The sequence below is a fragment of the Solanum verrucosum genome, unplaced genomic scaffold (genome assembly GCF_900185275.1).
Source record: "Solanum verrucosum unplaced genomic scaffold, falcon-dt-bn FXZP01000307.1, whole genome shotgun sequence".
NCBI classification, from domain to species: domain Eukaryota; kingdom Viridiplantae; phylum Streptophyta; class Magnoliopsida; order Solanales; family Solanaceae; genus Solanum; species Solanum verrucosum.
Genome location: NW_026020264.1, coordinates 252,293 through 265,302, shown reverse-complemented (window position 1 = coordinate 265,302; position 13,010 = coordinate 252,293). Strand labels below are relative to the sequence as shown.

The 13,010-nt window shown below is 34.8% G+C and overlaps 1 protein-coding gene across 1 annotated transcript; it reads left to right on the top strand.

The window, feature by feature from the left end:
- The first annotated feature begins 2,415 nt into the window (after positions 1–2,415).
- Positions 2,416–10,890, top strand: LOC125833692 (serine/threonine-protein kinase BSK2). The gene is made up of 10 exons (XM_049512865.1): positions 2,416–2,707; positions 3,243–3,463; positions 3,908–4,043; positions 5,248–5,381; positions 5,570–5,675; positions 6,728–6,813; positions 7,405–7,593; positions 7,701–7,859; positions 8,176–8,289; positions 10,375–10,890. The coding sequence occupies exons 1-10, from the start codon at positions 2,626–2,628 to the stop codon at positions 10,624–10,626; spliced, it is 1,479 nt and encodes a 492-aa protein (XP_049368822.1). The 5' UTR covers positions 2,416–2,625; the 3' UTR covers positions 10,627–10,890.
- Positions 10,891–13,010: the final 2,120 nt, after the last annotated feature.

Here is a 13,010-nt window from a genome sequence, read left to right as displayed (position 1 = left end):
GCCCGCGTGGACATCATAAATATTGCATCGTTTTAAATAGTAATGTGTCCACGTGGGCACATATATACTTTAAAATACACTATTAAAAAGTGCAGGGGGTAAAAGGTCCTCCATAAAGTTTGGTATCGTAACAATAATTTCGATCAAAGTTGAAGTATTTTTCAGACTATTTTTCCTAAATACTATGACTCATTACAGGTTGAGGAGTAAGATTTCAATCGATATAGAGAAGACAATAGACTTGAAAATTCATTTATGAATTTACATTTTCTACTTCCATTAAAATGGTTATTTTCTTCATTTTAAAAAAACTATATATAAAAAAAAATTAAAAAGAATTTTCCTCCCTAACAAATACAACCTAAAATAGGTGCATGAATCCATCATAATTTTGAAGTTGTGACATAGCATGATGAGACCTTTTCATAAATATGAACCACACGTTCAACTTTTAGAGTTGGACTCTATTTTCCTTTGGGATGAAGAAGCCAATTAGTGTCGGTCCATTTGCAATCATAGCACTAATTTTTGTATTAGTGGACTCGAAAAATGTAAAATTTGAATTCAATAATTAGTGAAACAAAACAACTAGAGTCTCATATAATTAGTTTCAGTTGTGTATATAAGTTTTCGATTATGTTAGATCAAACTTCAAAGACTATGAATTTCTTTGAGCATGCTTCTTCACATACTATCATTCATATCACATGAACTATGCCAATTTGTTTCTACTTAATAAAATAATTACAAGGAATTGCATATACTAATTTTGCAATTATCAGCCTAATGAAATGAGAGGACTAAAAGCAAAAATTGAGGAATCCAGAATTTATAAAATATAGTATACTATTAAAGTAAGTGTATTAAGTAAAATTGATCAGATAAATAACTTAATATTCAATCAAATACAACATTTAACTTTACAAAAAAGTATATGTAAATACCTACTTCTACAAGGAAATTATAAATTCACGTGTCTCATAATTTACCGATGAGTGTATATATATTTCTATTTCTAATACCAACTTCAGACTTATCCATATCAAAAACATAGTTAGTTGGGACTTCGGATGGATTTGCTATTTGTGTCATAGATAGGGTATGGGCTCACAGACTTATCTCAAGCCCCATAAAAATGATGATTCTCAACGAATGTTTGGGCAATTGAAAAAAGTTCATACGTATTCGATTTTGAAATCGTCATCTAAATTATATTTATAAAGAGTAAAAATTATAATTTATACCTCGAAGAAAACTTTATGGGACTTGACAAAGTATTTAAAATTTCATATGATTCAAGTTCATTAATTTTTGTTTTAAGTTCAAACCTATTTCAAACTCCGCATTTATTAGAAAATGTTTCAAAGTGGACAAATTTGTGAAAAAAATTTAAAAAATGAATACGTTAAATAGTAATGTTCAAATAAAATATCCTATAAAAATACGATATAAGGGAGAATCTATCGATCTATATATTTGATTTCGACTTTATATGAATCTGATATAAATTTAAAATCGTTATATTGAAATGTACATGAGCATACCAATCAATTGATCATATATATTTTTTCACATTAATATATTTGTTTTAGGTCCTGCATTCTTTAGAAATAGAATATTTTAGCCATAATACAAATTTTGCTGGGGTGTGAAGTCATATAACCACTTTAACTTGCTTGAAGTCACATCATAACTTGATTTAAAAAAAGTATTTTAGCTTTTAAATTCAAAACAAAAGGTCAAATTCAAATGACTTTTAAATTAAAAAATAAAAAATAAGAAAAAAATTATTTTTGATTTTTAACTTATTTTAAGTTACTTTTTATATTTATCAAATATTTTCAAAAGTTAAAAACTGACTTAAAAAAATAAATCTGACTAACTTTTAAGCCAATCGAAACACACTCTAATATTTGTATAAAATTTGAAGATAAGAGTAACAAAAAGAAGAGAAAGTAATAAAGATCCAATTTTGTAGTAGTAGAATATTCAATGAAGTATCTTCTTGCTTCTTTTGCATTAAATTCCTTAGCATTAAAAAGGCAAAAGCTCTGCAAACTTTTTTTTTTTACTTCACTGTGGGGTGCCGCCTACACGTCTCTCCCACACACTCCAACAGTATCCTCTGTAAAAGGCTACATACTCTTTTATAACACTTTTCATTACTATACTGTTCGCATTAGCTAAAAATATCTAAAATTTAATAGTAATGTTATCATCTTTATTTTTCATATACATAAATTAATGGACGTAAAGTGAGGTGAAACAAGAAACTTATATTATTTTGATGGTGAGAAGTGTTGAAAAGCATTTAAGGCAAAGCCCAGCCCAGCCCCGCCCCACCCCACCCCACCCCACGTTGTCTCTCTCTTCACGTGCTCATCATCGAGTTATCATGTGACTAAACCCCTCTATTCTCGGTGCTCCTTTGGCGGCCTCTCTTTCCTATTTGTGTTCTCACTTTCTTCCTATACTTTCACTAATCATTACTATCTAGCTCATATTTGTTATCCCTTTTTTCCCTAACAAAAGATTTGATTTTTGAAACACCCATTCTTGATTCTTGTGTGTTTGAGTTAAAAAGTTTAGTGAGTGTCCATTATTGTCTATGTGAGCTGATGAAAAATGGGCTGTTTACAGTCCAAAACTGTAAATGTTCAGTCCCCTGATAAAGAACCTTCTCAAGATGACTCAAAAACAGATCTTGGTATTCTTCATTTTACTTAATTTATTGTATAGTTACATTGGTTTTCTACTGTGTGTTCTTGGTGTGTGTGTGGTGGGGGGAGGAGGCTTGTACTTGCTGGTTTTTGAGTTTTTGTTGATTGCATGCTTAATCTTTGATCTGGGGTTTACTCAGTTTGTCTCCCTATTTGGGTTATACACCATCTGCCTCTTCTAACTGTACTGTTATTTCTGCTTTATTTAAACTTATAGTGGGAGTTTTGATCCATGAATTTTGTGGAATATTCATTGTTTGTCATCTTGTCCTGCTGCTTCTTTTTCCATTCACTGATTTTTAGCCAAGATTTTTTTCTTCTTCATATTTCTGTATAGGGTTTCTCATTAGTACTAAAATTGATGTGGGTATCACTGGTTTCTTGTTTTTGTATGCTTAAACAAGCAGGTAAGACAGGACTATATGTACCTGAGCTAAGATTCTCAAGTTTAAGTAAGTTGTGGTTTATGAGTTTTATCTGTAATCAATTTCTCTGTTTAATTTGCCTGTGTTGTTGATGAAGCTAATGGGGATCAAGTAGACCAAGATCAAGTTCCTGCATTCAAGGAATTTAGTCTTGCGGAACTCCGGGCAGCAACAAATGGCTTTAGCAGTGAATTAATAGTTTCTGAAAGTGGTGAGAAAGCTCCCAATGTTGTCTACAGAGGGAAGCTTCGTAGCAACAGGCTGGCTGCCATCAAGCGCTTCTCCAGACAGTCGTGGCCTGACGCTCAACAGTTTGTGGTAAATCTGATTATAAGTCTGCAGATTATATAGTTTTGGTCCTTTTAGCCTTTTTCATTGGTGAACGAGAAGGGCTTAGATTAAAACTTGTGCTATAATTCGACATGACTTCATTGAGACACTCTAATTGGTAACTGACAACATCTTGTCCTTTATCGCTTTCATTCTTTTGTTACTTTAGTGTGATCTTTGTTAGCCTTCATTAAGAAGGACACTGCGAGAACCACTTCCACCCCAAGCTTCCTATGTTCTCATTTGGTTTTCTAGTTCCCAAAGCACTCGGTATCAGTTAATGCCATGTTTTTAATACAATTTGTTTGTAAAACCTTGTGTATATGCATGCAAGTTACAAGTAAGACGTAGAACTCCAATATCAGAATATCTTTGCTTGTTCAGTCAGTTGTCTCTATGAACTTTTGGTTTAGTCCTACTAATGTACTGCAGGCAGAGGCAGCTGGAGTTGGCAAGGTTCGGCATAAGAGATTGGTGAATCTAATTGGCTGTTGTGCAGAGGGAGATGAGCGCCTATTGGTTGCAGAATACATGCCTAATGATACTCTCTCGAAGCATCTCTTCCACTGTATGGTTTAGTCTTTTGCCTGGTCTAGAACTTTTAAATGTTGAATTGAAAAAGGAGAACATTTTTTTGTGCTATTTCAATGGTCCAATATCGGGGTTTTCGCCTTACCTTATTTGGTGATGGATTTTTATATAATTAAATTAATGATACTGCTTTGGATCTCTAACTCCAAGGTCATGCCATAGTAAGGCTTCCTGACCTTTGGTGTTCATTTGACATCAGTAAGTGCAACTTGTAAGAGCTTCCAGCTAAAAGCTACAGTGCTACACTAATCTTTGAGGTTATACCCGCTAATTCTGTTTCCTCAGAAGTCAGGCTACTGCATCAACTTGGTGAAGTTTAGAACTAACAATCAAACTGATCTTTTAATATAACATCACAGATTTAGATTTGAGATTAGTCGTTTGGAGTTAATTAGAGGCCACATGAATGATTAGCTTGAGTAAAGCAAAGAACATTGGTTCTTCTTTTTATAAAAATTGGACTCACATTTTGATTACTTCACGTTTAAGATGAATAAAGAGCCTCAAATGCACCAAACAATGCTGTAAGACATGGGAAGAAACATTAACAAAATTTAACTTCCTCCGAATATTGACAAGCCATGGGAAGAACTGGAAGTAAGATTCAATGATGTCAGCATAGCAGAGGACTTGATTGGTACTTCAGTTTGGCTATTCAAACTCAATCAAATGGTAATTCAGTCAGTTTTCCCTCTGGAAATTGACTTAAGACAACAGGAAATGGTAAAGTATGATTTTGAGTAATACAAAGACTCAGTGGAGCAATATAGGTACTACTTTTGCGTAAGTAGCTGGTACAATTTTCAGTGTGCTTTTTGCAATAATGAAATACTTGTCAATAGATAAAATAATTAAGCAATTGCATGGCTGTCTAGTATCACACTAAGAGCTGGCTTGTATTACTGCTTATTCCAGGGTTAGCACACATTTAACTGTTCAATATGCTAAAAAAAATATGGACTTTATAGATGCATACTGTTAACGCCTTCCATACCTTCCAATCTCCAGAGCTCCTTCACTTACCTTTTATAAGTATCTTTTGCTCTCTATACATGTTTAAGCATGTATACAACATCTCTGAAGATGAAGCTAAAATTAATTTTAGATTTGTGAGCAGTTCTATATTTTAATCACTACACATTCAGGTTTCTTATTAGCATGCATGTCTTTTGGTGGTGCAGGGGAGAAACAACCATTGCCCTGGGAGATGCGAGTAAGAGTTGCATACTATATTGCACAGGCTCTGGATCATTGCAATGCTGAAAACAGAAAGATATATCATGATTTGAATGCTTACAGAATTCTTTTTGATGAGGTATTCAAACATAAAATCAGGATAATTTAATTCATTTTCTGGTTCTTTTAATTTGAAAGGAATTAGATAGCATTGATTCTTGTACTATTAGGTGGCAGGAAGTGATCATTTGTTTGTTCTAATGTATGGTTTTGCAATATCTTGATACCATCTGATCTTGAATTTGCTTAATTTAATTGATATTTCAGGAAGGCGACCCTCGATTATCTAGTTTCGGTCTAATGAAAAATAGCAGAGATGGAAAGAGCTATAGCACCAATCTTGCTTATACACCTCCTGAGTTTTTGCGCACAGGTAGACACATCACTAAACACCACATTATAGATGGATGAACTGGTAATCATTTAAAAATGCTTTGAGATTCTTGATTATAATTCAGAGAGAACCAATTGCATAAAAGTATAACCATTCTCTGCTACATGTCAAAAGAACTACTCTTTGCTTTATCCAAAAAAAAAAATAATCTTGTCAAAATAAGTATAAGCATTCTCTGTTGTTCTGACAATTGTGTTGTCATGATATAATTCATGGATTAGAAACACTAAAATGATACTCCCCCTATCCCTAATTACTTGTCCACTTTTGAATTGACATACCTATTAAGAAAACGATGGTTGACATAGTGAGCTTACCATTTTACCCCTATTAATTATGAAGGGGATGAATTAAAAACTTAAGATTTTCAAAAAGTTCTACCTTTTTCAAAGTAATTAATTGAGGGTATAATAGGTTAATTTTTTGTCATTTCTTGATTTGTCAAAATAGACAAGTAATTAGGGACAACTAAAAAAGGAAAAGTGGTCAAGTAATTAGGGACAAAGAGAGTAATATTAACCCTCATCATCCTATAGGGAAAAAATATTAACCCTCATTTTGTCTAAGTGGTAAGAGTGCTACTTTTGATGTATGAATTAGGTGCACGTTACAAGTTCAATCCCTACCGTGAACAGAAGCTTCTTATTTAAGTGGAGAGGGTTCGAAAGGCAGGCCCATCATTCACTAAGTATTGAACCGTGCACCATTTACCCTTGGGGATTTACTCCGGAAAAAAGAAGGATGTATAGCTAGTCTTGTTCGGATTCATTTCTTCATGTATATAGGAAATATAGGTTCTTATGTGACTACACTACCCACTTGTGGGTGTGTTGGACTCTTGGCAAAACTATTTTATTGGCCATATTTGATGTGCAATACTTTAATTTCACAACATTGGGACCATGTTCAGTTTCTTACCTTGTTTCACCTTTTCACTTTTTTGGTTTCCCAATTAATTTCTATCTTATTCAGTTCCCTAACTTGTTTTCTTCTTCCCTTTCTCTTTTTTTCCCTTTAATTTTTATTTATAGGCCGAGTAATTGCTGAAAGTGTAATGTACAGCTATGGGACTGTTCTGCTGGACCTGTTGAGTGGAAAACATATCCCACCAAGCCATGTAATGTACTCTGAATCCTTGAAAATTTCTAATACCTTTGGTTCAATTTCTTTTTTCGTTTATAATTGTTTACTTATTGCCTCTAGAATCTCTCAATGATGTTGGAAACTAGATCTAAAGCTGTTTCACTCTATTACTATGGGGTTACATGATAGTCAGACCCAGTGAAGACTGTCATCTACCACCACTGAATCTTAAGTATTTAACTTTTATTATTTGATGGTAATTTTAATTACCTATTGTTGTGCTTATGTTGTGTAGAGGGTTACACTGATTGTAAAATTCAATTATCTTTCTCTATTTATATGCAAAAATTGTAAATGAGTGTTGCATGAATAAGTAAACTTTCGTTGTTGTCCTCTGAATGTTTTATTGAAGTCGGACATTAAATAAGTTATCCAATACATGAGGCGAAGTTTTTACTTGGTCAATGAGGTATATATGTTGATCACACTGGATTGTGTTTATTGCCTAATGATCAACCGTTTATATGCCCGCTTTACCCTTTTGTTTTTGTCAGGAACTGCATCAAGTATTTTCTTCCTCTTGCTTGCATTGTCTCACTGTTCTTCGACTTTTCTCTCTTTCCAGGCACTAGACTTAATTAGTGGTAAAAATGTGTTGTTATTAATGGATTCATCCTTGGAAGGACAATATGCCAATGAAGATGCAACAGCATTGGTTGAACTTGCTTCAAAGTGTCTCCAATATGAGGCAAGGGATCGACCTGAAATCAAGTTCATTCTTAATGCAGTGGAGCCACTTCAGAAGCAGAAGGAGGTATGCTTCTTAGAACCTCTTTGATCCTGATGCAACATTCCCTATATTTCTGATGGATTGACCCAAGTTCTAGGATTTAAAGTGTTCCTGCACATTGTTTATCTTAGGCCGCGTCACATGTTCTGATGGGTCTAACAAAAACTCCAGTGGTGCTTCCAACCATGCTCTCTCCTCTCGGAAAGGCTTGTGCGAGGATGGACCTCACTGCTGTCCATGATATCTTGCTTAAAACAGGTTATAAAGATGAGGAGGGTGCTGAAAATGAGGTGAGCTCACTCGTTATTACTTTTTCTACTGATGTAAAGGGTACTCGGAAATCATCAAACTTGATGCAGAAAGATCACGACATGGGGTATAATATACAATAAGAAAAACACGAATTGTCCTCTATGGCATTCAATGTGTTTCTTTTCTCACAACTTTCTTTTATTTTCTCATGTTGGTCCGTTTTCTTCTTGTCCTCCAGTTTAAGCATTTATCATTCATTAAAATAAGTTTAGCAATTTATATGAAAGAGAAATCTTATCTAGTTCTTTTTGGTGGAGATTTGACCTACTTGTTTCTACCTGAACTTTTGTAAAGCTCTCATTCCAAGAATGGACGCAACAAGTTCAAGATATGTTAAATACCAAGAAATTTGGGGATATTGCTTTTCGGGACAAGGATTTCAAGAATGCAGTTGACTATTACTCTAAGGTAATCTACTCCTTTGGTTGATCATATTTACTTCATTTCTTGGGTGTTACACGTGGATAGAATTGCTTTATTCTCAACTGCTTTAGAAAATTACCATTTTTAGGGAAAAGGGTCAAAATTACCCCTCAACTTTGTTTTATTGGTTGACTTTACCCCTGCTGTTAAAAACAAGTTATTTTTACCCCTGTCGTCAATAAACTTAACAAATATACCCCTCCTTGGATGGAAAACCCCAAATCAATTAAATTATCCGATTTTACTTAAATTACCCACGTTTAACCTGACCCGACCCACTTAATAATATACCCGATTTTCAAAGTTAGATCTGAGGTCAAATCTACCCAAAACCTGTTGACCACTTCAACCATCAATCTTAGCCAGTTCTTCTCTTGATTTTCAACAAGATTGTTGTGGAGTTTGTACGAGGTTTCATTCACTTGTTCCTCGGGTTAACTTTTTCTGGGAAACACAGTAGGGATTTGGTCTTAGAAAGCAAGAAATTGACTCTTGATAGGGCTGCTGACTTGGACGAGGTAGAGTAGTGGGAGAGGTGGTGAAGGAGATCTCGGAGAGGTGGTGAAGGAGATCTCGGAGAGGTGTTATAAACATTGCATTGTTTCCTATTTTGTGTATTAGTTATATGGAGAAGCTTTTCCCAATTTTTAGTTCTGGGTTACCGAGATATATGGCTATTTCGGTATCTACGTTATTGTTATCGTTTTTGAATTATACTGGATTAGCTATTGTGGGTTATGTTGTTGTTGTTCTTGGGATTGTATCACTTGCACCTTTCATTATAATGTCGTTGATTGTGATTCCAAAGATTCAGCCCCATAGTGGATCAGTTTAGGGCAAAAAGGGGTGAAGAAGGATTGGAATATGTTCTTCAATTCTTTGTTTTGAAATTTGAATTTTTGGGATAATGTGAGTACTTTGGTTGGTGAAGTTGAAAACCTGAAAAAAACTTTTACTAAAGCACTTTTTTCATCAGTAATCTTAACTTGTTTTGGTTATTTAATCCCACTCATGGCTGTTACTGGAGCAGTATCAGTTGATCAAAGGGAATGGAAAACAGGGTTTATGGCGAACGCGGCAAAGATGATTTCTGGTAAATGGTTGAAATTTTGGGTTGAAATTACGGGTATATTATTAAGTGGGTTGGGTCGGATTAAAATTGGGTAATTTAAGTAAAATCGGATAATTTTAATTAATTTGGGGCTTTCCATCCAAGGAGGGGTAATATTTGTTAAGTTTATTGACGGTAGGGGTAAAAATAATTTGCTTTTAACGGCAGGGGTAAAGTCAACCAATAAAACAAAGTTGAGGGGTAATTTTGACCCTTTTCCCCCATTTTTATTCATCTGCTCATAGGTTCATCTGTTTCATTTACATACAATAGTAACATGGGATGTTTTGCACACTAGAGACTTCTAATTTGTGTTTGGAGGGAGAACTTCTTCCGGTGATTTGAGTGTTCTGATTGTTAGATCCAGCTGGCCTGATTGTTTGTGTAAACCTTTTCTTCTTGCAAATAAGTCGGCTCAGAACCTCCGGTCAGGGTATGAGCTTGCTAGAATTTATCCCCAGAGAGAGAATGGGGATAACAGAAAAAGAGAGAATGGTATGAAGCTTGAACTTATCAATGGAAAAGATGGTATGAGCTTGATAGAAAAGTAATGAGACCTTTCTTGCCTTTAGAAGTGGGAACCTGGGTATTGCTATTAATCTATCATGCTCTCATATGCAGCTTCCGGTTGTGGTCATCAGAGTGTCTGGTCTTTTGATCTGCTGACCTTGATTCCGAAATTAGCTACTATGCCTAATCCCAAATTAATTGGCCTACTTTCTGTTTCAGTTTTGCTAAAATTTTATCCACTTCTCTCAAGGGCAAAACTTTTTCCAGTTCCGAGGACAACTCCATTCTATGTTTTCCCCTCCTCCCCCAACCGAATTTCAAAGTATAATACTTGTCTTCTCATGAATCACTCCATGTTCTTGTTTTATGTTCTATCAAATTCTATTATTTATCATAAGCTCATTTTCATGTGTATGCCTAACTTTGTCCTGTTTATTTTTTCCCAACAGTTAGTATCAATGATGTCTGTTCCTTCTGGCACTGTTTTCGTGAGGCGAGCCCTTTCCTACATGATGAATGGCCAACCAGAACTCGCACTAAGGGACGCTATGCAAGCCCAGGTGTGCTTGCCCGAGTGGCCAACTGCATTCTATATGCAGGCTCTTGCCCTATCCAAGCTTGGTATGGAAACTGATGCACAAGACATGCTCAATGATGGTGCCTCCTTTGAAGCAAAGAAGTTAAACAGTTGGCGTAACTGATTCCGGCACGTTTGATGTATCAAGAACCTCACATCCTTTAACGAAGCTAGATGTAGCTATAGTAAGGATGAGACAGGAGAGGAACCAAAGGTAATGTGGTGTTTGGGGATTATATTTATCTCGTCCCTCGCTCTTTTGTAGCCAATACAGTTCCATACAGAAAATGTATAAATCACTCTAGTGAAAACCCTCGTAGTTTATTCTGCGATGAATACCAATTTTTAGTTTTGAAACTCATCAAGAGTTCTTTCATTGGTCATGTTTGGGTAAAACATTACTGCCAAGGCTTGGGTTGTTATTTACAGTTATTTTACCCGTTGATCGATCGTGTTATGCAGGCGAACTAGATACTGTTTTTTTTTCTTTCTAATTTACCTTTATGAATTTTTTGGAGCTTAGCTTGTTCATGTAAAACATGACCAGATTTGATCATTGAAATATTTTTAAGGGAACAATGATTTTCATAGCTTAAAAGTTACCGTGTCAATTGTACAAACAAATGGATGGACTACTAAAAGTAGGAGTTAAGATTTTGGATCGAGTTAGATCTAGTGTTATGTCTTTACATGTTATCAAAGACATATATTCATTCTTGTTTGGGCTCCTGGTCTACTGTGTTAAGAGTGGGTTAGATTTTCGTATTGGTTGAGAAATGGACTAGTGGTCCACTTAGGTTTTGAGTGAATGGATCTTTATAATATGAATGGTATAAACATCTCAATTTTATTTACCTTCTACAACCAATATAGCAAGAGAAAGAGTTGAATGGAATGTCAACTAGAATATGCTTTGATGCTGCAAAAAATGGTGTGCACCAATAAATAAATTTTACCTTCATTATTTTGGCAAAATATTAGTAATTAGCACCAACCTAGTCATAGATCCAACACGCAACTACAGTCACTTATTGTGCATTCCAAGAAATCCTCTGATTTTCAAAATTTTCTGATTTAGAAATATGGCAAAACTTCTAACGACAGTCTTCTTTATCTTTACTTTTCTTACTCTTACATCAGGTAATTCCTTTATTTTGATTATTTTGTTGATATAACAGTAATGTTTGAGTCAGTTTTTTCACGCCTTCACGATTATACTAGGTACCTTCACACTAGCACACCTTGGCGGAGTTGAAGGTAAGAAAAAAAGGGATTAATCGTGCATATATACTATATTAGCCTTGCCCCCCTATCTTGTAAAGGTAGAAAGACTGATTCCAATTCCTTTTGGATAGATGCAGCTTTGCCCAAGTGCCGACAGCGCTGCGTTAATGTGCTTTGGTCAAACTGCAAATGCAACTATTGTGAAAATACATCTGGCCCTCAAATCAACTGCAAATCTAACTATGAATGTTAAACAACATGAATATCACATCAACATCTAATGCTATGTAGTTTTCATAATTACTTTCGACTCATTTTAGATCACACGTTTCAAAAGTTTTATTTTAATTCCTAAAATGCATGTTCAGTCAAACATTTTCACATTAGCTAGAACGGAGAGAGCGTGACTTGTCGAAAATAAGGCCTTAGCCCCAAAGTAAGCGCCCAATCCACGAGTGTCACAATAATTGCTAATGTTGTAGTTTCATTATTAATATGCATGACGTATTTCGACCACAAAATTTAAAATTCTTTTGTTTATTTTTAACTTTGTTTCCATTCAAACATCTTCACATAAGTTGGAAAGGAGAGAGAATGACTCATCAAAATAAGGCCTCAGCCATGAAAGTATGGGTGCCCAATGTCATCCATGAGTTTCACGATAGTGGCTAATTTTGTAGTTTTCATTATTAATACTTGAAATTTATTTTAGACCACAAGTTTTAAAGAAGATGTCTCTCAGTCAATACACCTTCACATAAATTTGAATATAAGGGAGTATGACTTGTCGATGAGCCTCAGCCATCAAAGTACGCGCCCCTAATGTGATTCATGAGCGTCAAACACATTCACATAAATTGAAACAGAGAAAAATCAGGGCTCAACCATTAAAATACACCCCAAATGTCATCCACAAGCGTCACGATTATATATACGACAAATCATATACTTGCCTGTCGTACCATATGTAATATACTTGGTTCAAATCAAAATTACGATAAGTCAAATCAAAAGCAATTGTTTGTACGATAGAATGACGAGGACTAGTCAAATTCAACGTATGTCTTTAGTCAAACATCATGCTAGCTATAGGAGAAGTTATTATCCATATATAGTAAGGTCAATTAAAATTAGAATTAGGTATAATGACCTGGAAGATCCTTATACTTGACTTAGTTTGTTAGTTGGACCCTTATTAGTGCCACATAAGTTCGGTCAATGGTCACAACTACCTTAACTTAGATCAAATAATTGTGGCCAATTTAATTACAAAGCCCACACCAC

Coding starts and splice junctions, on each gene's coding strand:
- LOC125833692 (XM_049512865.1), top strand. CDS start 2,626: ATGGGCTGTTTACAGTCCAAAACTGTAAATGTTCAGTCCCCTGATAAA. Junction 2,708..3,242: donor TGACTCAAAAACAGATCTTG/GTATTCTTCATT, acceptor TTGTTGATGAAG/CTAATGGGGATCAAGTAGAC. Junction 5,676..6,727: donor TCCTGAGTTTTTGCGCACAG/GTAGACACATCA, acceptor TTTTATTTATAG/GCCGAGTAATTGCTGAAAGT.